Source organism: Oncorhynchus gorbuscha, linkage group LG26 (assembly GCF_021184085.1).
Source record: "Oncorhynchus gorbuscha isolate QuinsamMale2020 ecotype Even-year linkage group LG26, OgorEven_v1.0, whole genome shotgun sequence".
NCBI lineage: Eukaryota > Metazoa > Chordata > Actinopteri > Salmoniformes > Salmonidae > Oncorhynchus > Oncorhynchus gorbuscha.
Genome location: NC_060198.1, coordinates 43,951,583 through 43,978,738, shown reverse-complemented (window position 1 = coordinate 43,978,738; position 27,156 = coordinate 43,951,583). Strand labels below are relative to the sequence as shown.

The window sequence follows — 27,156 nt, the reverse complement described above, 5'->3', positions numbered from 1 at the left end:
CCAACCTAAGTGTATGTAAACTTCTGACTTCAACTGTATGCTGAGCACTTGTTGGCTGCTTTTCCTTCACAAAGAAGGTAGAGGTTTTTACACTTGGAACCGGCAGGTTTGCTCGACCTTATTTATGGTTTCCTCGCACATACATGTGGTGGAAATTAGGGATTAGTGAAGGTCATTATACAGCATATCTGCAAACACACCTCCACCAGACCTTAATTTCTTACATCTCCATCCAGAACGAATTGCAGGTGCTATTCTCATTCAATTCAAGGTCAGAATAAGGAGAGAGAGAGAGAGAATAGCTATGACACAGCGTGCTTCCGACTCATCACACCCATTGCTGTTTCCTCCCCACACGCTCCATGGGGCAATATTCTTACTTCCCTTGTTTCTTTAGTCACGCGGACACCACACCCATATCCGCCCAACCACTGGGTACAGATGTCAGCTTAACGTTCATTTTTTATTTACGTTTGGTTGAGTTGTCAACTAACGTGAATTCAACAAAAATGTGACCATGTCATCAGGATTTAAGTTAAACGTTGTGTATAAAAAAATCCAATCAGTCTTCCACGTTAAAACAGATTTTTGGGGGGTTGAAATGGAGTGGAAACAACGTTGATTCAACCAGTGTGTGCCCAGTGAGCACCCATATCATGATGAAGTTTCCACAAGACTACAACAAGTTAAAAGGAAACAAGAAAAGGTTGAAGCTCATTATAAAACGTTTTAATAAATAAAACTGAGGTAGTGTCATTGGAATGGTTTGTTTCACAGTTTTGGTTACCAGTGTCGATACAATTCATTTTGGTTCCTATGGAAGAAAAGTTCCACAAAAGTTCCAATTAACGTACAATTTCAAATTAACAAAATATACATGTGAATGTATCATACGGTAGAACATTCAGAACATTTAATGGATCAATTTATGTAATAGGTCAAATGTTTGGATTACTCGGACCCACAGCAGTGATTAATAGCAATAGGTTGGTCTAGTATTTCCAGGATCATGGCGCACGTGTAGGCTATAAAAGTCCTTGTAACCAGCACTATTCAGTCGGTTTAGGCTTGTGCTGTGTATAGTATTCAGTCCTTTTCGACCAGGCCCAGCCCTAGAAAGTATTAGACCAAACAATGTTCTTCCATCTCCCTCTTTTGGCGCACAGCCAGCAGGGAAAGTCACAGCGGGAGAGCATGAACTCTTTTACCGTAACAAATCAGCCACCTCTTTCACAAAACAAGCTCCAATTTTCGGAGAAATCTCCACTGAGTTCCCGTGACAGCCCCGTTTCCAACATTAGAGACAACAGCGTTCTATAGTGTCTGAACGCATATGCGGCCTCCTGTCTCTCTACCCGGCTCATACCCGGATAGTTTGCCCATAACGCATTCCTCCTGCTCCGTCACAAAATTGTATTTATGAACCCAAATCAAAGCAAACTCTTCATTGTCCCTTCAAAACGCTGCAATTGCTCTTAACATGGGCACCAGTGTAGCCAAGGAGTCCCCACCGACACGGTGGCAGTTCACAGAGCTCGGTATGACGGTATTTCTCCCTTGCTCCATTTTCGCTTTCTTGCAGGGGAGGAAGTCGGGCTCCGTGGCCGCCTTGCCCAGTCTCTTCCTGGCGTTACGGTCAGGCCTCGACGGGCCCCGGTTCTCCTTGTCTTCTCTACCTGCTGTTACACTGCAGTGCAGCGGGTGTGAGATCGTTTCGTCCTCGGAGGATACTGCAATCTCCTGGGGCTGGGGGGTCGCGGGTAGTCCAGACAGAGACGAGGAAACCTCCCTCTCCAAACGATCTCCAGTTGTTTCCGCCATCGGCGACTCTTGCTGGATCGGCTCTGCTGCTTTCGTGGTTTCACAACTGGCCTGCGATGCGTGGTAGATATCCCGGGCGGACTGCATTAAGAGCGTGAGCAGCAGGCTCCGGTGGAGACGGTGGCCCCCGCGCTGGGCGCGCGAGCTGTATAGCTTGCCTAGAGCGTGGACCATAATCCTCTTGGCCTCAGCGCTGACCTCCATGTTGTCGCTTATTATTGATTTTAAGACGTTTAGAGACTCTTTAATTTGATTGCCTCAACTTTGGACCTTCCTTTACCGCTAGGGCCTAGATTCTCCAAACTTCACAGACACGAACGTGCCTGTACAGCCGCTTTATTATATCCTCGCTGACGTCAGTGGCTCGCTGTCATCCGAGAGGTGTAAATTCTTCCCTGAGCTCCTCCTATGCCAAAAGCCCCACAAGAGCTGCGGATAACATGTAGTAGCCTCCTACACTATATTTAGACTACTATTTATGATCAGACACATGTGTAGGTTGTGTTGAGGCTGTGTTTATTTGTATGAGGCTGTGTTTATTTGTACCACATTTGTTTGCATAATTGTGTAATTTGAACAACCGAATATGAATGCAAATCTGACTACTGTCAACAGGTCACTGTACACTAGGCTAATGAAAAAACAGAAACTGAGAAACCCATGAAATTCATAAAATATCAGTGCCATTTAGTTGTTGCATTGTCTTACCATCACTAGGCTGTGTGTGGCATCTATTATTAAGTGGAAGGGCATTGCATTTCGTTTTCTTGTGTAAGTGGACTGCTGCTTTCTTGAACATGTCTCTCTTGCAAAATAGATTAGCCTCTAGGCTAATTAAAGGTTAAAAAATGTTTAAATGCATTTGAGACTGTTCCAACTTTTTAAATGAATCCTTTGAACAAAAAATGATATGGCTAAAAGAATAACAGCCATGCCTCAATGGCCTTATATTTAGCTACTGGTATCAGGTCAAGACCACCAATCAAAGACAATCAAAGACATTATATAATGATTTTCTTCTTGGAAAGGCTATGTTGATAAATTACACTTGAATCTTCATGTTTTTCTTGCTTCACATTACTAGAACATTACTCCCACGGAGGCTGTTTTTCAGAGGGGTTATCAACAGATGCCCAAAAAAGTACATCCGACGGGTAACCGAGGCGAGCGCACTGCCGTGGAAAACCCATGACGCCTAGGAGACCCTCGCTTCCATTGGCCATATAAAGTGCGAACCATTAGGGATTGCGTCAGAACACATCTCCTTATTTGGTGTTGTCAAGACTGTACGCTCTGCTTCCCTGAGCCCAAATATGGGCATCGGGAGCGCGCTTAATCCAGTGGTGGCGCGTTTTGGGGTCAATTGAACTCATCTATTTTGGGATGCACATCTGGCAGCAATGATGCTGCTGGAAATCTGACATTGATGAAAGGAACAAGCAAGCCATGCACGTGCTCAGTGCTAATCAAACTATCAGTCAACTGTCTCTGGATTGGCAAAGAAAACTTTCTCCCCCAGCAAGCTTTCATTCATTTCACAACTTGTTCTCAACCTGGTTAAATAAAAGGTGAAATATATATTTTTTTGCGTGACTTTTACATGGTTTCTTCAAGATCTAATACTTTATATTACATGAAAGGTAAACCAAACACTGAAATATAATGGTGCAGTTTCATATTTGTTCATCCATGACAATGACAGACCTATGCCTTGTTCTATTAATACAGAAAGACTTGTTCTATTAATACAGAAAGACTTGTTCTATTAATACAGAAAGACTCATTCAGACTGTGTTATTGTAATTTAGAGACTCTTTTGTATTCCATCAATCCAAAATCACACCTCTAGTATTTCCTGTCCTATCCTCCATCTGGACTCTTTGGTTCAATATGTCCCTGGCCAATATAAGTTGTATGCATCATTTCTAAGTCAAGGTCCAAATGGAACCAAGAAGCATTCATTTGATGAGCTGTGATTTGATTCACTTACTATGCACTCCCTTGCCCACATTCCATTTGGTGCTCTCACTTTAAAATTGTCCATATTCATTATTGCCAAAATCACCACAATAGAGTGAACAGACCTTTGATCATGTCTAATTACAGCAGGGAGCAAACCTATAATTTACAAGTCAATCTTGTCAGTGGTACAAATATTTGGGGAAAAAGGAGCAAGGTCACAAATCATTTGTTACAAACCTTTTATTAAGATAGTTTTTTTTAAATCCATGTTGACATTTATCTTCGTGATTTTTCTTTACAGTAGTTAATGTGCAATTACCTTGAATAATATTGGGTCACAGTTAAGGGGTTTCACAAAGTCATTGGCACTTGGAAAACAATGAGAACAGAATGAGCACTGGCGCTACAGGGTCACAGAGGGCAAGGAGCAGGGGCAGAAACATTGGGGATGCTACTGCACTGGTTTCAATAAGCCGTTTGTGGGTATATACCTCATGCCGAGAGTGCACGACTAACAATTAAACTTTAGTGCCTCTATGTATAATATACAGTATATATCTATACATATATTCATATTTATATATGTATATGTGAAAAAAGGTCCTTCTCCAAGCCTATATACACCACACTGGATACTGTCTTTGTTTGTCCATCCTCTTGAGATGTGTGTGTTGGGGGAGGAGGGACATCTACCTGTAGGGATGGAGGATGGATCAGCTTGAACTGTCCTGTCCCACACAAACAAACATTCCTTTCTGTTCCTTTAGTCTTGTGCTTCAAAGCTGAGAGAAGTAACCCTCTCCAAAACACACAAAACTGAACTTTGATCACTTAGTAACCAACTCAGTCATTGACTATGGTCTGTGGGGGAAATACTGTCATCTGGTGGTAGCTCCAGTACCACATGTGAACAGCAGGATGGTGAATAAGACTGGATCTGACCTTGTCCATAATATCATGGGATCTGTTCAGCAGGGTGAAATCAGACCCTGGTGTATAGGTTCAATAACAGGTGCAAAGTTTGTAATTCAGACCTCTATAGCACCACACACCCACTACTACCCACCCATCTCCCCAAAAAGCATTCCCCCCAATAGACAAGAGACAGTACAGTGCCCTAGTCTTCCCATCACCCCTCCTGGAAGAACCTCTCATGGAACCCTCATCACAAACAAACAATGAAAAAAATATACAGTTCTCTGTCTAGCTATCGGTGCTCTGTCTAGCTATCGGTGCTCTGTCTAGCTATCGGTGCTCTGTCTAGCTATCGGTGCTCTGTCTAGCTATCGGTGCTCTGTCTAGCTATCGGTGCTCTGTCTAGCTATCGGTGCTCTGTCTAGCTATCGGTGCTCTGTCTAGCTATCGTACAGTTATCTTTCTTTCCTTTTCAATTCTAGCTATCGTACAGTTATCTTTCTTTCCTTTTCAATTTTTTCTTCAGCAAGAAGTAGGTAAATCATTCACCACCTTCAATTAGTAGCATTTCTTTAAGGTCTTTACAGTACACGTTTCTTTAAAGAAAAAAAGAAAACATTAGCAATACAAGAAAAAAAAAAAAAAAAAACATACTAAAAATTAACATTCTGATGGACAGTCTACAGCCATGACACCTCTCTCCCTCCCTTCAGTCACACCAACTCAGTAGCACATTAGGCCAGTACTTTAAGACCAAAGCAACCATCATCCTCCTCCTCTGACCAGTAGGCCAAATGCATGCTGGGAGCTCACACACACACCAGTCTCCATGACGTCTCGACAACACGCAAGACCAAGTAAAAAATAAAAAATATATTTAAAAAAAAGTCCTCTTTCATCGCTTCCACACTGTTACACAATCACCCGGTTACAATCACCCTACATAGGAAATCGCTAGACGAACGTAGAAAGAAAGTCAACTCAATGGTCCCAATATTTACAACTGGAGTCATCCCAGTGCATCCCACATCCACAGATCTGAGACGCAGGCTATGTTCCAATACTCTCTAAATGCACCCTTCCTTTAGTCCCGTCCCTGAAGTGCTTACATCAAGGAAAGGGAGGAAGGATGCCACTTAAAAGTATTTGAACAAGGCCATGCCTTTGCATGACCCTTGGATTGATTCTCCACAACACACATCAAAACCTTTTATCAAAGGTGCAGGAAACATGGGTTCATCCCATTTAAAAAGGTGCTTCACCTCCCCTTTAACATATCCACCATTGTCCATCTTGGATTTACCAAGCGTGAGAGAAACAACAGCAATCAGGACAGAAATGTCATGCATAGAGTGGACCTGCTTCTCTGCCGTATGGAGAAAAGTGAATTGTGTCCGCTCTATACATCACTTTTCTATCTGAAGGTGTCTCACATCTTTAGGATTGCAAAGGTGTATGGAAGATGGTGTAGGTCATCGTTCACAAAGACAAGTGTCCCAGCAGAGGGAGTCTTAAACCAATCCAAAAGACTACCAGGTGGAGGACACTCACACACACCCACCTAAAGCGCACTCACACATACGCACATCCACGTAAAGCGCACTCACACACATCAATCGCACAGGAACAAAATATACTTTTCAGTCACATTCAAGAAATGAACAAATGCTTGCTCTCGCACATATATGAGACTGTTTAAAACACACCAACCTACTCCACAGGAATGCCAATCCCCCTGACCTCACCCCATCTCTCTTTGGAACACGTGTGTGTGTGTGTTACAACTCTGTCTCAAGCTGAACGACCTGCCCCCTTTTAAACCCCATTCTACTCCCTCCTTCCCAACATCAACATAAGCAGGACCCACCCCTGCATATCCATGTTGATTAAAAAAGGCACATTCCATTATTCCAAATGTTTTCCGGTCATTGAATCACCACCTCATGAGGTGTAATGATGTCAGTAGTCTGCTTCGGAGCCAGTCACTAACCAACAGAGGAGGGGTTAGCTAGCTAGCACGATAGTTGCAGCAGTCCACCAGTTGATTCAAGCTGTGCATTTTTACATTTAGCCGTGATTTCCGAGTAAGCAGTTTAGCTAGCATAGTAACGTTGCTAGCAAGCATAACATAGTCAGTCATCGTTGTGAACAGCCAATTAGGTAGGCTTCCTTGACAATTTCCATAGAGAAAAAGGACAAGAATAAGATAATAAGCTATATTGGATTGCCACAGGTAGAAAGTGCCCAGTTCTGTCTTAAAAACAGATTTTTCAGTTCAATAGTTTGTCAAAACAAAAAACTCAAAAGGCCCTACGTTAAGATTTTTCTGGCCACTTGATCAATACCATATTTTTTATGCAAAAATAGCACTTTTATTTATTTGCTTTTAAATCTTATTTTTCGGAGCAGGACTTTCTTTGCAAAAACAGCTGTTCAAAATACAATAAAACAACAGATTTAAAACCAATCCCTCTCTTTCTCTCTGTACACAACAGCAGTTGTATAAATACGTATTCAAAAAAATATGACCGTCTTTTTCTGTTCCCCTTGGATTTCTTTACAATTACAGGTTGTACACCTGTAGTCATCATCTCTGGATCCATGTTACAAACAGAGAAACGAGCTGTGATCAGAAAAGCTACAAGAAGAGAGATAGTACATTAAAACTGAGGGCATAATCATTTTGTTCTGGTCACAGAAGGGTGTGGGGTTGGTGGGTTAGGGGTCTTTCTATCGCTCCCTCTCTCCCCTTTTCTCTTTCTCTCATTCTAGAGGGAAACTACAGTCTCTCTCATATCCATAGAGTAGTTATCTTTCTGTCGGTTTCTTTTTCCTCAAGAGGTTGGGATACAATCCTTCAGACTGACATTGTGCAATGCTGCTGACATCTACATTCAAAACCAGGGGAATGTGTTTTGATATGGAGAGGCAGGAATTTGGTTAATAAAACAAAACAATTAAATTTAAAAAAATACTGCATCCCCACAAACCCATCACCCTTTCTCTACCCCATACTATTATACAGCAGAAACCATATTGGAAGTTACGATTGCTTGGACTCTTGCTTTCAAAATTAAAGCATTACTTCCTGGTTAACATCCTGGTAACAACCCCTGTTTCCCCTAGCAACGTTTCAGAGTCACATGTCGGAGGTGGAGGATGAAAAGGCCAAAGGGTCAGGGGGATGGGCCACACCACCAGAGGAGAAGAAAGGAGTACAGGGAAATATAGGTATTCATCATCATCATCGTCTTCTAAACACTTCTGTACTCCACCTCCCCATCTAAAACAAAGTGCCTCCGTCGCTTCCCACCCCCTGCAGCGACTCGCCAGACGAGCCACCCGTCTCGGCACCCTCCAGGGTGTTGGGTTCAAAGGTTGGCTCCGCCCCTAGGGCGTCGGCCTCCATCTTGGCGTCGGGGAGGAAGGCGGAGTATGCGTCGCCCTCGGCCATGAGCAGCTTCAGCTTGGGGATCCAGCTCTTGCGGACGACGCGGCGGGCGTTGGTGCACATGTCCGCCGCGATGGCGTTCATCTCGCTCTCCTTGAAGCTCGTGGCGAAGTTCTGGCTGTAGACTGATGGAGGGAGGAGAGAGAACGAGAGGGGAGGAAGGAATGAGGGAGGGAAGGAGGGGGATAGAGAGAGAATAAGAGAGAAAAGAGGAAAAGACCAGAGAGTTAGGATTGATGAGCCCAATCATAAATCAGCCGTTCATTTGTACTAACAAAAAGGCACTTGTGTTTAAGTGAAACACTCACATTTGACTGCGTGCAACACTCTGTTGTCCAGGGGCTTGCGGCTGGGGTCGTTAGTGGAGGAGCGGATTCCTGTTCCACAGCTGTTAGCCAGAGTATTCCTGACAGAGAGAGAGTATAATGATACCTTTATAAACATACAGACATCCATCAACTGTTAACACAAACACACACACACACACACACACACACACACACACACACACACACACACACACACACACACACACACACACACACACACACACACACACACACACACACACACACACACACACACACACACACACACACACACACGTCAGACGTATAAACACCCACACACACACTCGTCAGACGTATAAACACACACACACACACTCGTCAGACGTATAAACACACACACACACACTCGTCAGACGTATAAACACACACACACACACACACACACACACACACACACACAGACGTATAAACACACACACACACACACGTCAGACGTATAAACACACACACACACACGTCAGACGTATAAACACACACACACACGTCAGACGTATAAACACACACACACACACGTCAGACGTATAAACACACACACACACACACGTCAGACGTATAAACACACACACACACACACACACTCGTCAGACGTATAAACACACACACACACACACTCGTCAGACGTATAAACACACACACACACACACACACTCGTCAGACGTATAAACACACACACACACACACACACTCGTCAGACGTATAAACACACACACACACACACACTCGTCAGACGTATAAACACACACACACACACACTCGTCAGACGTATAAACACACACACACACACACACTCGTCAGACGTATAAACACACACACACACACACACTCGTCATAAACACACACACACACACACTCGTCCAGACGTAAACACACACACACACACTCGTCAGACGTATAAACACCCACACACTCGTCAGACGTATAAACACCCACACACTCGTCAGACGTATAAACACCCACACACACGTCAGACGTATAAACACCCACCCACACGTCAGACGTATAAACACCCACCCACACGTATCAGACGTATAAACACACAACACCCACCCACACGTCAGACGTATAAACACCCACCCACACGTCAGACGTATAAACACCCACCCACACGTCAGACGTATAAACACCCACCCACACGTCAGACGTATAAACACCCACCCACACGTCAGACGTATAAACACCCACCCACACGTCAGACGTATAAACACCCACCCACACGTCAGACGTATAAACACCCACCCACACGTCAGACGTATAAACACCCACCCACACGTCAGACGTATAAACACCCACCCACACGTCAGACGTATAAACACACCCACCCACACGTCAGACGTATAAACACACCCACCCACACGTCAGACGTATAAACACACCCACCCACACGTCAGACGTATAAACACACCCACCCACACGTCAGACGTATAAACACACCCACCCACACGTCAGACGTATAAACACACCCACCCACACGTCAGACGTATAAACACCCACCCACACGTCAGACGTATAAACACCCACCCACACGTCAGACGTATAAACACCCACCCACACGTCAGACGTATAAACACCCACCCACACGTCAGACGTATAAACACACCCACCCACACGTCAGACGTATAAACACACCCACCCACACGTCAGACGTATAAACACACACACCCACACGTCAGACGTATAAACACCCACCCACACGTCAGACGTATAAACACCCACCCACACGTCAGACGTATAAACACCCACACACTCGTCAGACGTATAAACACCCACACACTCGTCAGACGTATAAACACACACACTTGTCAGACGTATAGACACACACACACACACTTGTCAGACGTATAGACACACACACACACTTGTCAGACGTATAGACACACACACACACTTGTCAGACGTATAAACACCCACCCACACGTCAGACGTATAAACACCCACCCACACGTCAGACGTATAAACACCCACACACGTCAGACGTATAAACACCCACACACACGTCAGACGTATAAACACCCACCCACACGTCAGACGTATAAACACCCACCCACACGTCAGACGTATAGACACCCACACACACGTCAGACGTATAAACACCCACACACACGTCAGACGTATAAACACCCACCCACACTTGTCAGACGTATAGACACCCACCCACACTTGTCAGACGTATAAACACCCACACACACGTCAGACGTATAAACACCCACACACACGTCAGACGTATAAACACCCACACACTTGTCAGACGTATAAACACCCACACACTTGTCAGACGTATAGACACCCACCCACACGTCAGACGTATAAACACCCACACACTTGTCAGACGTATAAACACCCACACACTTGTCAGACGTATAAACACCCACACACTTGTCAGACGTATAGACACCCACCCACACGTCAGACGTATAAACACCCACCCACACGTCAGACGTATAAACACCCACACACGTCAGACGTATAAACACCCACACACACGTCAGACGTCTGAGAGAGAGAAAGACACACTAACCTGTCGAAGAAGGCAGCCAGCAGCCTCCTGAGCAACACCTTGTGCCTGGTCCCTGCACTCACATGACAGTTCATCAGCTGGGCTCGAGATATGAACACACACGTACCTGCAGACACACACATTAGTGAGAATCATCAACAAAAACAAAACACACAGAACAGTGTCACCATGGACTACTCCAGACACTAACCCTATTGAAATTCTACACACACAAACTTGGATATACCCCTCATACACCATCTGTAAAACACACACAGACACGTCCTGTTTACACACACAATATCAAAGAACACACACACTGAAACATAGACCCAAACACCCATCCTGGGTCTGACTCGGCATAATAAACAAACAAGCAGCAGGCCAAACAGATGGGAATACTTGACTGTAGTCCACATGTAGACCGACAGTGTACTCTCGTGGACTCTAACCACGTGTATGTGACAAATACAATTTGATTTGAGGACAAGGTGGCAGTGGAACGTAACATAGGCTCCTAGAGAGGCCTCGACGTGGCTGATATTAACCACACTGACACATGCCTCATCTCTTACATACAGTCACCTCACAGTAAGGACCACTCTCAGTGTAGTGCAGAACCAGGCCACATCCCATTTCACTAGTCATGTAAGGACCACTCTCAGTGTAGTGCAGAACCAGGCCACATCCCATTTCACTAGTAATGTAAGGACCACTCTCAGTGTAGTGCAGAACCAGGCCACGTCCCATTTCACTAGTCATGTAAGGACCACTCTCAGTGTAGTGCAGAACCAGGCCACGTCCCATTTCACTAGTCATGTAAGGACCACTCTCAGTGTAGTGCAGAACCAGGCCACGTCCCATTTCACTAGTCATGTAAGGACCACTCTGTGTACTGCAGAACCAGGCCACGTCCCATTTCACTAGTCATGTAAGGACAACTACTACAGTAGACTATAGTATACACTAAGAGTACCAAACATTATGAACACCTTCCCGAATATGGAGTTGCAACCCCCTTTTGCTCAATTTGTCGGGACAAGGGGTCAAACGTGTTCCACAGGGATGCTATCCCATGTTGACTCCAATGCTTCTCAGTTGAGTCACGTTGGGTGGTGGACCATTCTCGATAGGAAACTGTTGAGCGTGAAAAACCAAGCGGCGTTGCAGTTCTTGACCCAAACTGGTGCCCCTGGCACCTACTACCATACCCTGTTCAAAGGCACTTAAATATTTTGTCTTGCCCATTCATGCTCTGAATGGCTCACATACACAATCTATGTCTCAAGGCTTAAAAATACTTGTTCAACCCGTCTCCACCCCTTCATCTACACTGATTGAAGTGGATTTAACAAGGGACATCAATAAGGGATCATAGCTGGTCAGTCTGTCATTGAAAGAGCAGGTGTTCTTAACGTTTTCTACACTCAGGGTATAAGCGGTGTACTATCTTCATTTGATCACTCTGTTTTTGCAGAGAAGATGCAAACTAGTGTATTCAAGGTTTAAAAAGGCTTCCATTTTAACATTTCAGACTTGATTCACCCTAACCAAAAATCTATCAACCCCTACAACATGTCCATTCATTATAATCCTCATAATAATTCACATTTCCTGTTGCTGCAGGATTAGTTTCCTGCTGTTCAAATTAAAAGATAGCACATCTTTAACAAGGCCACATTCCACTTCGGTCCCTAGACCCTTCTCTGACCCTTCTCCAGTTCTGAAATGACAGAATGGATCCACACACACATAACACACACTGACCTGAGACAAGCTCTAGTTTCTCTGCGGGGTCCCCCTCCTCGTATAGTTTGGGGTGGCAGCGGTTGCCTATCTGTGTGATGAGCTCAGCGGGGAGAGACGACAGGTCCTGGCGACCCCGCATACGACCCCGGGTCTCTGAGTGGTCCGGCAGGGCCTCCACACGCTCACCAGCTACCAGAGGGAGAAAGACGTGTTAGATCTGCCTGGTCTGACCTTTATATACACACACACACAGGTACCTGCGGCGCCCACGTTGAGCATGCTGTACATGTTACAGATCTGTCTGGTCTGACCTTTACACACACACACACACACGCACACACACACACACACACGTCGGTACCTGCGGCGCCCACGTTGAGCATGCTGTACATGGTGTACATGTTACAGATCTGCCTGTACTGCTCCTCTGTCTGCTCCTCTGTCACCTCCTCCTCTTCCTCCTCGTCATGGTAACTGATAGGTGAGTCACTGGTGTAGGCGCTCATCGTGCCCGGGCTGGCGCCCTCCGATGCCACGTTGCCCATGGAGACCACACTCCCGTTGGACCCGCTGCCGTGACCCCCGACCCCTGATCCTATCCCCGCCCCGCTGGCCCCCATCCCCATGGCCAGTGCCAGCGCCCCCGAGCTCTGGATGGCACTCCCTCGCACGGACTCCTGGGAAAAGCGGGCGGCCTTCCTGGATCCGCCTCCACCTGAGCCCCCTCCACCCCCGTCTCGGCTGCTGCCGCCCTCCCACAAGCGCTTGGCCACAGGGGTGCACACCACCGAGTAGGGCGAGGCTTCTGATTGGTTGCCCTGCTGCTCTGTCTTCACCCGCGCTACGAGGGGGAGGGGGGTAAGGCAGGAGGCGGGGCGACTGCCAGTCCCCGCGGCAACAGTTTGAGTGACGGGGCTCTGGGGTTCGGAGGGCGGGGCCTCCTCGGCTTGCAGGCCCTGGGAGTCACAGCTGGGCGAGGAAACCTGGAGGAGGAATATGGAGAGAATAGATTTATCAATAGTTTATTATGGAAATATAAATATACTGTATATGCAAATACTTGCAATGATTGTGATAAGTGGTTGTTCACTCTCAGTTGAGTGTACTGTCGCTCTGGAAACACCTGGTACAGTTCTGCTAAACACATTCAAAATCTATCAAGGTTTCTGAACATGTGGCGCTGGACACTTGATCAGCAACATTTTAATTTATCGGACATTTGAGAAAATTTACCGGACACATTTGCATTTGGTGCATAGCGTGATTAGGGCGTCCACCCACGGGGCTCAGAACGACAGCAATCACATTTAGAATACGGTCATTCATATTCACAGAACATGCAAGTCGAGGATGCAACGATGTGCGGTCCTTCTGATGTGCACTTCAAACACATTTACTTTTCCTCCGCCAACAAGATGAGTAACCAACAGCAAAATCACTAGCCGGTGTCAATCTACTTTAGTAGAAATGTTTAGGCTACCTATTCTATTGGTCAGCTTGTTGAGAATAAATAGCCTATTTCAAAACAGACTCTGGGCCAGTTGTGGGCCGATAGAGCCCAAATTCATCAGTAGGCCTAAGCTACATAAAACGCAATGAGTCTGAGGCAACAGATCACAACGTTTAGCTTAAAATGTCGATAAACTATTATTTTGTCACATTATAAGCGCAGTACTATGCACAAGGCAGTAGGCTATGCACGAATGTTCGTTCCATAACGCAATTAGCAGGAAAACACCATTATCAAAAGGGCACTACACATGCGAGCGGTTTCATGTAACAGATGAAAATATCCATTATAAATTTGGAACGAGAGGAGATCTAATAGGCTACTTTGAAGCAACGTAAAAGACATGCCGTAATGTGTATTAAAACATTCAGGTTTCAAAAAATTAAGTATATGTTTTCAAAATGCATACTGCCTCCAGCTCATTGCAAAGTGGTGTGTGACGCGCTGATGAAGCCTGCCTTCTGTTGCCGTTTGACACAGCGTTCAAATCAACTGAGAAATCTCTGACTTCAGTGCGTTCAAGACAACTGGGAACTGGGAAAAAAACAAGCTCTGACTGGGAAAAAAACAAGCTCTGACTGGGAGAAAAAACAAGCTCTGACTGGGGAAAAAACAAGCTCTGACTGAGGGAAAAAACAAGCTCTGACTGAGGGAAAAAACAAGCTCTGACTGAGGGAAAAAACAAGCTCTGACTGAGGGAAAAAACAAGCTCTGACTGAGGGAAAAAACAAGCTCTGACTGGGGGAAAAAACAAGCTCTGACTGAGGGAAAAAACAAGCTCTGACTGGGGGAAAAAACAAGCTCTGACTGGGGGAAAAAACAAGCTCTGGCTGAGGAAAAAACAAGCTCTGGCTGAGGAAAAAACAAGCTCTGGCTGAGGAAAAAACAAGCTCTGGCTGAGGAAAAAACAAGCTCTGGCTGAGGAAAAAACAAGCTCTGGCTGAGGAAAAAACAAGCTCTGACTGAGGAAAAAACAAGCTCTGACTGAGGAAAAAACAAGCTCTGACTGAGGAAAAAACAAGCTCTGACTGAGGAAAAAACAAGCTCTGACTGAGGAAAAAACAAGCTCTGACTGAGGAAAAAACAAGCTCTGACTGAGGAAAAAACAAGCTCTGACTGAGGAAAAACAAGCTCTGACTGAGGAAAAACAAGCTCTGACTGAGGAAAAACAAGCTCTGACTGAGGAAAAACAAGCTCTGACTGAGGAAAAACAAGCTCTGACTGAGGAAAAACAAGCTCTGACTGAGGAAAAACAAGCTCTGACTGAGAAAAAACAAGCTCTGACTGGGAAAAAAGTTTTAAACAGTCACCCAACTCGGAATTCCAACTCAGGAAATCAGGCCTCTTTCCAGAGCTCCGACGTAATAATTTGACCTCGTATTTTAAGATACTGTACATACAAATATACTGTACACACGTACCAATTTACTTCCACTAAATTATGCAGATTACCTAAATTATGCAGATTACCGATAAGCATGACCAGTCAAATGTATTTCCATCAATAAATAGCCTAAAAAGCATTATTTCGCAATTGGATTTTCTCTTCTCCCTAGCAGTTGGCCGACGCAAATGTTATTTATCTGCATTATTTTTTTTATACGGACAAAAGCAATCTATTATAGGCTAACAGAAACCCTGGTATGTATGTGTGTATTATTCTAAGACCTCTGAATAAAGAGCACAGCATAACGGCACAACCTGTGGTCACGGTGTGTGATTGTGATGCAGGACAAGGCTCCCCTTTGAAGGAGGCCTCCTATCCTTAAAGGAAAACTCCACCCAAAAACAATATTTTGGTCAAATGTTTTGCAGCCGGTATCACATGATGCAAAATGCATCATAAAGTCTGTATTTCTGTATTTTTAAAGTTATATATCTTGAAAAGTTGATTGCTGACATGCAAAACATTTTGGGACTATATCAACAATGGACTAATGAAACAAATACCAAAATATTGTTTTTGGGTGGAGTTTTCCTTTAAACATGCTTGGGTTGTTAAAAAGGCTATATAAAACCCATGTATTATTACCTTGAGGAAGAACTCTGTGCCCTTCTCCATGATCTGCTGGATCTGCAGGAAGCCTGCGGTGTACATGAGGAGGAACTGGTCTCCCACTGTCATGCTGAGGCGGCCTGTGTAGCAGAAGGCCAGGATCTGCTGGAAGCTCTGGGGCTGGACGGCCGGGGGGAGCTCCACCACTGTGGGGGTCTTGGAGCCGCTGCCTCCCCCAGTGCTGAACAGGTCCCGGAAGTAAGAGCTGCTGGCCGCAAGCACGGCACGGTGAGCCTGGAGGAGAAGGAGGGAGGAGTAAGAAGATTCTATAGAGCTATATAAGGAATGTTTCCTTTGTTTGAACGATGCATTTATTTTAAAACTGTGTGGATGATCTTTTGGGAGGTGCAAAATGTCATGATTCTGATCATTCAGATTCTGATTCAGTGATTCGATTTTCTCTGTTATTTTTCTAACATCAATAAATGTTGACCAATAATGGCAAGTCATGAAGGGCAACGGGATAATAAAGTCATAAAAATCAATCCGTTACCGCCGGGATAGACCGATAGATAAATAATGGGTCTTGCACATCAGAACACTAAAAAACTAAATGTACATTATAGTACACAATCTACGTAATTCACACAGTAATATCCCACCTTGAAGGCGTGTCCCTTGACGACCACGGAGACATCGCAGTAGAGCCCCTGGAGACGCTGCTCGTTCAGACACTCCAGGACGTTGTTGCCAAAGTTAGGAATCGCCATCTGAAGGGTCTGGGCCATGGTGCGCTACGCACACCACCACAGGGTCTGGAGGGAGAGAGAGATATCAGAAACATATTTTAAAAGAGCCAATTAAATCAGTTCCCTTTTGCATGAGGCTGACCCGTTTGTCCCCAACCTAATGAAGCAACAAACAGTAATGCCCTGTACTTAACCTATATCATGGATTCCGGCACCATTGGTACAATGAACAACAATATAAATGTAACATGTAAAGTGTTGGTCCCATGTTTCATGAGCTGAAATAAAAGATCCCAGGAATGTTCCATACTTACAAAGAGCTTATTTCTCTCAAATGTTGTGCATAATTTTTGTATGTCTCTTAGTGGGAATTTCTCCTTTGCCAAGATAATCCATTCACCTGACAGGTGTGGCATATCAAGAAGCTGATTAAACAGCATGACCATTACACAATTGCACCTTGTGCTGGGGACAATAAAAGGCCATTTAAAATGTGCAGTTTTGTCACACAACACAATGCCACAGATGTCTCAAGTTTGGAGGGAGTGGGAAATTGGCATGTTGAATACAGGAATGTCGACCAGAGCTGTTGCCAGATAATTGAATGTTAATTTCTCTACCATAAGCGGTCTCCAACGTCCTTTCAGAGAATTTAGCAGTACGTCCAACCAGCCTTACAACCGCAGACCACATGTAACCATGCCAGCCCAGGACCTCCACATCTGGCTTCTTTACCTGCGGGATTGTCTGAGACCAGCCACCTGGACAGCTGATGAAACTGAGGAGTCTTTCTGTGTGTAATAAAGCCATTTTGTGGGGAAAAACTGATTGGCTGGGCCTGGCTCCCCAGTGGGTGGGCCAATGCCCTCCAAGGCGCACCCATGGTTGCACCTCTGCCCAGTCATGTGAAATCCATAGATTAGGACCTAATGAATTTATTTCAATTGACTGATTTCCTTATATAAACTGTAACTCTGTAAAATCTTTGAAATTGTTGAGCTCATATTTTTGTTCACTATAACAAGTAACATGGTACTAGTGGTGCATGTTACAATCAATGAGAAACCACTAAGAAGGAGGGCCTAATTATCAAGTAATTTAACTACTATTACCATATCATTTCTAAGGACACCAGGTAAATAGAGGGCTGTAAAATAAAGCCCAACCATAGCACCCATCATACGGAGAGGAAATCCTATCAGCTCATCAGTGGCCTTAACACTAACAGACAGCACCCTCCAATGGACAAAACATGTTTAGTGATGATACCCATTTGGAAGCAACTGAAGTGAACCTAACACATTCATTCAGACAAAGTAAACCATTTTACAGTGTGTTTTGAGCAGAAAGGAGACCCTTAAAATAATATTTCAAAAGCCTACTTTTCCATATGTAGCAAATGTCAATGCCCATACACACATACACACGTCTTATTCTGAAAAGTGAAAGCATATCACTTCTATCTGCTATTTATATAGGCCTAAAACTGTCTAAAACCAATTCAGAGATGTTATTTGATTGTAAAATGTGGGTTTACATCTGTGTAAATATCCTACTCCTACAGTACTACAATGTGTGTTTACATCTGTGTAAATATCCTACTCCTACAGTACTACAATGTGTGTTTACATCTGTGTAAATATCCTACTCCTACAGTACTACAATGTGTGTTTACATCTGTGTAAATATCCTACTCCTACAGTACTACAATGTGTGTTTACATCTGTGTAAATATCCTACTCCTACAGTACTACAATGTGTGTTTACATCTGTGTAAATATCCTACTCCTACAGTACTACAATGTGTGTTTACATCTGTGTAAATATCCTACTCCTACAGTACTACAATGTGTGTTTACATCTGTGTAAATATCCTACTCCTACAGTACTACAATGTGTGTTTACATCTGTGTAAATATCCTACTCCTACAGTACTACAATGTGTGTTTACATCTGTGTAAATATCCTACTCCTACAGTACTACAATGTGGGTTTGTTTGAATTGCACATAACCTATTCTCTCAAGCATACAACAACCTGCAGCCCTCTAATATTTCATAGGCCTATGCTCTAAAGTCAATAGAAATGAAAGGTCTGTCATTCCTCTCGACAACATCATATAGAATGGTGTGTGTGTGGATGAAGAGGAGGAGACAGACAGTGAGCAACTCTGAACTATTAAGATGCACCCTTAAAAGGTTCAGTGTAAGCGCCTCCTCTCCCCTCCCACTATCTCTGAAGCTCAGCACAGACATCCACCTCAGCTTACCCCATAACAACCATAAACAGCACAGACATCCACCTCAGCTTACCCCATAACAACCATAAACAGCACAGACATCCACCTCAGCTTACCCCATAACAACCATAAACAGCACAGACAGCTTACCCCATAACAACCATAAACAGCACAGACATCCACCTCAGCTTACCCCATAACAACCATAAACAGCACAACAACCATAAACAGCACAGACATCCACCTCAGCTAACCCCATAACAACCATAAACAGCACAGACATCCACCTCAGCTTACCCCATAACAACCATAAACAGCACAGACATCCACCTCAGCTTACCCCATAACAACCATAAACAGCACAGACAGCTTACCCCATAACAACCATAAACAGCACAGACATCCACCTCAGCTAACCCCAAAACAACCATAAACAGCACAGACATCCACCTCAGCTAACCCCATAACAACCATAAACAGCACAGACAGCTAACCCCATAACAACCATAAACAGCACAGACAGCTTACCCCATAACAACCATAAACAGCACAGACATCCACCTCAGCTAACCCCATAACAACCATAAACAGCACCGACAGCTTACCCCATAACAACCATAAACAGCACAGACATCCACCTCAGCTTACCCCATAACAACCATAAACAGCACAGACATCCACCTCAGCTAACCCCATAACAACCATAAACAGCACAGACATCCACCTCAGCTAACCCCATAACAACCATAAACAGACATCCACAGCTAACCCCATAACAACCATAAACAGCTAACCCCATAACAACCATAAACAGCACAGACAGCTTACCCCATAACAACCATAAACAGCACAGACATCCACCTCAGCTAACCCCATAACAACCATAAACAGCACATAACAACCATAAACAGCACAGCTTACCCCATAACAACCATAAACAGCACAGACATCCACCTCAGCTTACCCCATAACAACCATAAACAGCACAGACATCCACCTCAGCTAACCCCATAACAACCATAAACAGCACAGACATCCACCTCAGCTTACCCCATAACAACCATAAACAGCACAGACATCCACCTCAGCTAACCCCATAACAACCATAAACAGCACAGACATCCACCTCAGCTAACCCCAAAACAACCATAAACAGCACAGACATCCACCTCAGCTAACCCCATAACAACCATAAACAGCACAGACATCCACCTCAGCTAACCCCATAACAACCATAAACAGCACAGACATCCACCTCAGCTAACCCCAAAAAAACCATACCCCATAACAACCATAAACAGCACAGACATCCACCTCAGCTAACCCCAAAACAACCATAAACAGCACAGACATCCACCTCAGCTTACCCCATAACAACCATAAACAGCACAGACATCCACCTCAGCTAACCCCATAACAACCATAAACAGCACAGACAGCTTACCCCATAACAACCATAAACAGCACAGACAGCTTACCCCATAACAACCATAAACAGCACAGACATCCACCTCAGCTAACCCCAAAACAACCATAAACAGCACAGACATCCACCTCAGCTAACCCCATAACAACCATAAACAGCCCAGACATCCACCTCAGCTTACCCCATAACAACCATAAACAGCACAGACAGCTTACCCCATAACAACCATAAACAGCCCAGACATCCACCTCAGCTTACCCCATAACAACCATAAACAGCCCAGACATCCACCTCAGCTAACCCCAAAACAACCATAAACAGCACAGACATCCACCTCAGCTAACCCCATAACAACCATAAACAGCACAGACAGCTTACCCCATAACAACCATAAACAGCACAGACAGCTTACCCCATAACAACCATAAACAGCACAGACAGCTTACCCCATAACAACCATAAACAGCACAGACATCCACCTCAGCTAACACCAAAACAACCATAAACAGCACAGACATCCACCTCAGCTAACCCCATAACAACCATAAACAGCCCAGACATCCACCTCAGCTTACCCCATAACAACCATAAACAGCACAGACATCCACCTCAGCTAACCCCAAAACAACCATAAACAGCACAGACATCCACCTCAGCTAACCCCATAACAACCATAAACAGCACAGACAGCTAACCCCATAACAACCATAAACAGCACAGACATCCACCTCAGCTTACCCCATAACAACCATAAACAGCACAGACATCCACCTCAGCTTACCCCATAACAACCATAAACAGCACAGACATCCACCTCAGCTAACCCCAAAACAACCATAAACAGCCCAGACATCCACCTCAGCTAACCCCACCTCAACTCCAACCCCATAACAACCATAAACAGCACAGACATCAAAACACCATAAACAGCACAGACATCCACCTTACCCCATAACAACCATAAACAGCACAGACATCCACCATAAACAGCACAGACAGCTTACCCCATAACAACCATAAACAGCACAGACATCCACCTCAGCTAACCCCATAACAACCATAAACAGCACAGACATCCACCTCAGCTAACCCCAAAACAACCATAAACAGCACAGACATCCACCTCAGCTAACCCCATAACAACCATAAACAGCACAGACATCCACCTCAGCTAACCCCATAACAACCATAAACAGCACAGACAGCTTACCCCATAACAACCATAAACAGCACAGACATCCACCTCAGCTAACCCCATAACAACCATAAACAGCCCAGACATCCACCTCAGCTTACCCCATAACAACCATAAACAGCACAGACATCCACCCCAGCTAACAACCATAAACAGCCCAGACATCCACCTCAGCTTACCCCATAACAACCATAAACAGCCCAGACATCCACCTCAGCTTACCCCATAACAACCATAAACAGCCCAGACATCCACCTCAGCTAACCCCATAACAACCATAAACAGCCCAGACATCCACCTCAGCTTACCCCATAACACGGGCAGGGGGCCACCCATACTAAATGTGTCACTGTCACTAGTCACTTTTCATAAAAGCATCCGATTCGCTAACTGATGCTATAGGCTATTATTGCATCCATTACACATGCATGTTCTAGCATGCATCTATGCACCCACACGCAGTCACACGCAGTCACCTGCTTATAGACTACACACACACACACACACACACACACACACACACACACACACACACACACACACACACACACACACACACACACCATTGACGGGGTGGATACTATGTGGCAGCATTAACAGACCGTTAGAATCTTCTCACCTAGTGAAACACAAGATTCACAAGAAGTCTGACTAACATATTAAAGGTGAAGTAAGTAGCCCAACATATAAGCCTGGCTTTGGGATCCAGCCAGCCACACTGGTAAAAGAAACACCGTCTTTGTCTCTATCCCTCTCTCTTAGGCCCTCTCGCAAAAACACAGATGTGCACTCACACACACCAACGCAAACAAACACACACACATTCACACACACACACTAAACAATACTGCTTGTTCACAGTTTGGCAGGACACACACACAGAATAGAATAAAGCCTGGGTGTGTTTGTGGAGTTTGCACTGAGAGAGCGACCAAGGAGGGTAGGAGAGGGGCCTGAACAAGGGCTGTGCCCAGCAAAGGGCTCATGTCAGGCACAGCAGCCAGGTTAGAGGGCAGAGGAGGAGAAGTCCAGTTCACCCTCACACTCATACCAGGCAGTGGAGTCAGTCACAGAACTAGGTCACACAGTGTCAACATAAGTGCCAGTCTTTTCACAGGAGCCTCAAGAATGTTTTGCAAGCATTTAAAATGCAGCCACAGCTTATGTGATGTTGTGATGGACCAAGGGCCGACGTATTTGTGATCTTATAGAAAGTAAAAAATATTTTCCAGTTTATCCACACTCCTAGACGATAGTCTGAAAACACCAACTGCTAAATTAATTTAGATTGCCTTACTTGTAAACAAGTTCTCATTTACAATTGCGAACTGGCCAAGATAAAGCAAAGCAATTCGACAGATACTCCATGTGTAACTCTGTGTCGTTGTAAAACAAACATACAGTCAATAATACAGTATAAACAAGTATATATACAATGTGAGCAAATGAGGTGAGAAAGGAGGTAAAGGCAAAAAAAAAGGCCATGGTGGCAAAGTAAATACAATATAGCAAGTAAAACACTGGAATGTTGCCAACACACAATGCAACTATCAATTCAATGTTTACTTTTCTTATTGAAGGGCTACTGACCATCATTGAAATGCATTTTTCGTCGTTTCAATGAATTCGAGTAGCATGCAAATTGATCACATCGAAAACTGTTCCCGAACCACATTCATTAAATACCAATTAAATTAAACAGTTCAAAGCAAACCTCTTAAGTGATAGCTAGCTGTTACTAGCTATAAATTGTATCTCCAGCGAGTTGCGTTTTGACCAGGATACAAGATCAAACCGCGGCGATAGCTGTCTGTGTACGGAGGTGACCGCCGCGCCGTGTGCCAGTCCGCCCGCTCGGAGTGCTCCACTGGCACGGGCCGGGGGGCGACAGAGAATGGCAGTGACTGCAGCAACACGCGATCCAGGAGCGCCACGGCGTTTGCCAGCTGTCAAAAAAAGTATACGGATATAATAACGAACTTTAATCAGTTTGAAAAGGTCCACATCTTTCGCTTTTAGTCCCGTCTTTCATTGCAATATACGCATCCCATCCGCAGGCCTGTGAATCGGGTGCCTGTCAGGACTAGCTAAGCTAGCTAAACTAGCAAGCTAACATAGCACTGCTAAAATATTTTGGGTTCGCCCCAGCGCACCATCCACCTCATGCACTCAGACAACCGCACAGTATCCGCTGCTTCCGCGATTACCCACGAATTAAAAACAACAGATTGTCACAAACTCTATCGATGAGGTTGACAGTTGTCCCACGGTGTCAGCTATCGATTCCAAATCCTATTTATTTAAATATTTTGGGGATGGGGAAATAACTCCCACTGCTATACTCCATTTTACCGACATCAACAGGTCATCTCAGGACACGCAGCAGCTGAGGGCGAGCCAGACGGAACCAGGGCGGCACAGAACAGGGGTGTTTCAAGTCGGTAGACAAGACATATATTTAACCACTTCTCACCAATGTAATAGATGATCAAAATATTTGTCTCTGAAACTTACAATTATTTTAATCGTTTAGCTCACGTAAATTCTTACAATTGACGGTACATAAAAATATGTAATCGTGCACTGTAAAAAGTTTTCAATCATATGCCGAGGAGAAAGTAGCCACAAAGGCATGTGGGGCTCGGAAGTCACAAACCGGTGAGGTGTTTAAAGTTTGTGATGGAGCCATCTTCTTACCAACCCATCCCCCATCGCACACCTTTCCCAAAACAATAGTTTTACCCCCACGAAACATTCCGAACCCATCTGATATCTGCCCCAAACCGCGGTGCCAACTAGGGACACAGGTCTAGCCCCGGTGTCGTAGCCCACCGCCCCAGCATCCTCGTACGACCCCAACAGACATCCTCATTCTCCAGCAGATACTCACCCCTTAGCTGGGAAACTGATCCAAAGCGTTTCAATGGAGGATTCGATAGCCCTCTCCCCGCAATATCTTGCTACAGGCAGCCATTCGTTGTGAGCAATGGCGAGACGCCGATCGCAGAACTATCGAGGGCGGAACAGTGTCCCAGGGGATTGCGGAGCTCCGAGTCACGGATCGCGCAGAACAGAAAGACAAGCATGACGCGCTCATCATTCAATCGCATGATCGTCTCAAGCACAGCCTCAATTTGGAGAGACCTATCCCACGGCGTGATGTGTTTGCGCATTGGCACAGCAGCGTGCAGAAACCGCCTCTCTCCCTTCTCCCTGTGCTGTGTGTGAGATAGAAATGGGAAAGTAAGTTGTGTGTGTGCGTGCGCTTGTGTCTAGACTACATTAATTTAGGTGAACCCAGTGCGTGCAAATAATAAATAATCATGCCTGCAAATAACGGGTACGGGGAATCAAATAAAAACACATTTTGCTTAGAGAGAGATGGAGCCTTGAGTTCTACAATTGCATGGCTGAGTTGGACCTGCTCTATAGCCTATGTGGGCTATTTCATGGGGAATATATGTGTTTTTTTTTGTAATAGTTGTATATTCAGGCCACCTACACTTTAAAAAGTCACTGGCTAACTCATTAATGAAAATGAGTAGTGGCTACTCAAACATCTCCAACCCTCAGTAGAGCTCAAATCATAAAAGTGGTACTAAATCGTGTGTCAATAAGATTTCATATAATTTCATGTTTTTGAGTACTGTTAACAAATATTAACTTAGTAAATAACTGTATTTATTTGTGTTCAGCTAATGTAAAGTTAATGATTGTTTAATATTTTAAAGTCAATTGAACATTTCTTAAATAAGTTAATCTTACTTGATTCTATTATGTTTTGCTTCTTTACTTAAATGATAAGAGGCTGCCAGCCCTCTTTTAAGGTCCTAACTACAGAATAGTGTCTATTCCAGATGCGTAGTCAAAATAAGAATACTGTCGAAAAAATAAATAAATGTCTTCAAATATCAAAGTAGTAGTCAGACACGTAGATATTTTAGTAAAAAACACTTGATTTATCTGTGTTTTGCTGATATAGAATTATTACGTTTTTGCAAGTTATGTTTTTTGTTGTTGAATTTCGGATACTTTTACACAATGTTGTATGCATGTTTGAAGAAAGAAAAGTATAGTAATGAAGGTAAATAATTAAGTAGAAGCAACCCTGCATGTTTATGTTCAGTACATCAAATAATGTTCAGGTAACTTCAATCGTTGTATTTCAGAATACATAACACAATTTAGTGTTAAAAAGTAAATAGAACACAAAACAGTTAAGTATTTAGAACTTAAAAAGAACCATATGGTTGGTGATGTCACTTTATTACTTTAAGTCTTGAACACTGTAATACTTTGGGTTACTCGAATGGTTCTAGGCAATGGGTTTCCTCCAAAAAATGTAGTTAGCTGAACTAATGACTTTTTACAGTGTGGGACATATGCTTCAGCCTATACCAGCATTTCCCAAACTCGGTCTTCGGGACCCCAAGGGGTGCATGTTTTGGTTTTTGCTCTAACACTACACAGCTGATGCAAATGATCAAAGCTTGATGATTTGTTGATTATTGGAATCAGATGTGTAGTGCTAGGGCAAAAACCAAAACGTGCACCCCTCGGGGTCCCCAGGACCAAGTTTGGGAAACCATGGCCTATACTGTTACCTGTCATCTCCCCCATCCTGATCAATAGAGCACTACAGACCTTATACAATGTAAATGTTTTTACTAATATGGAAGCCATCAGTATGAAGGGTGTAATGTGAAAAATGATTCACAGCACCAGATATATCTCAGAGTGAGTTTGCTTCCATTTTCACATGTAGTCCTATGTATTTTCAGGTCTGTATTAACATACAGCTCCAAAACGCATTTATATATGCATTCATACATGTTTGTACGTCTGCACACACATATATATTCATCATTATGTTCATGCATACATATTTTCATACACATATACGAGCATGGAAGCACACCCTGCAGATAGGCCTACAGTCATCATACATAAACTCAGCAAAAAAAGAAACGTCCTCTCACAGTCAACTGTGTTTATTTTCAGCAAACTTAACATGTGTAAATATTTGTATGAACATAACAAGATTCAACAACTGAGACATAAACTGAACAAGTTTCACAGACATGTGACTAACAGAAATGGAATAAGGGGGGGTCAAAATCAAATGTAACAGTCAGTATCTGGTGTGGCCACCATCTGCAATATGTACTGCAGTGCATCTCCTCCTCATGGACTGCACCAGATTTGCCAGTTCTTGCTGTGAGATGTTACTCCACTTTTCCACCAAGGCACCTGCAAGTTCCCAAACATTTCTGGGGGGAATGGTCCTAGCCCTCACCCT

The 27,156-nt window shown here is 44.2% G+C and overlaps 2 protein-coding genes across 3 annotated transcripts; both read right to left on the bottom strand.

Moving 5' to 3' along the window:
• Positions 1–707: 707 nt before the first annotated feature.
• On the bottom strand, positions 708–2,186 carry LOC124015698 (immediate early response gene 2 protein-like). The gene has a single exon (XM_046331102.1). It carries the CDS (start codon positions 2,023–2,025, stop codon positions 1,456–1,458), a length of 570 nt encoding a protein of 189 aa, XP_046187058.1. The 5' UTR covers positions 2,026–2,186; the 3' UTR covers positions 708–1,455.
• Positions 2,187–5,580: 3,394 nt separating this feature from the next.
• Positions 5,581–24,929, bottom strand: LOC124015466 (nucleus accumbens-associated protein 1-like). 2 transcript variants are annotated; one of them, XM_046330663.1, is made up of 8 exons: positions 24,748–24,929; positions 16,911–17,063; positions 16,285–16,542; positions 13,104–13,725; positions 12,761–12,931; positions 11,015–11,120; positions 8,458–8,555; positions 5,581–8,274 (listed from the first exon to the last, which is right to left on the bottom strand). In XM_046330663.1, the coding sequence occupies exons 2-8, from the start codon at positions 17,034–17,036 to the stop codon at positions 7,982–7,984; spliced, it is 1,674 nt and encodes a 557-aa protein (XP_046186619.1). In that variant the 5' UTR covers positions 17,037–17,063; positions 24,748–24,929; the 3' UTR covers positions 5,581–7,981. The 2 variants fall into 2 exon arrangements, with proteins under 2 accessions (XP_046186619.1, XP_046186620.1); XM_046330664.1 differs by lacking the exon at positions 24,748–24,929 and adding an exon at positions 23,572–24,213.
• Between the last annotated feature and the right edge of the window lie 2,227 nt (positions 24,930–27,156).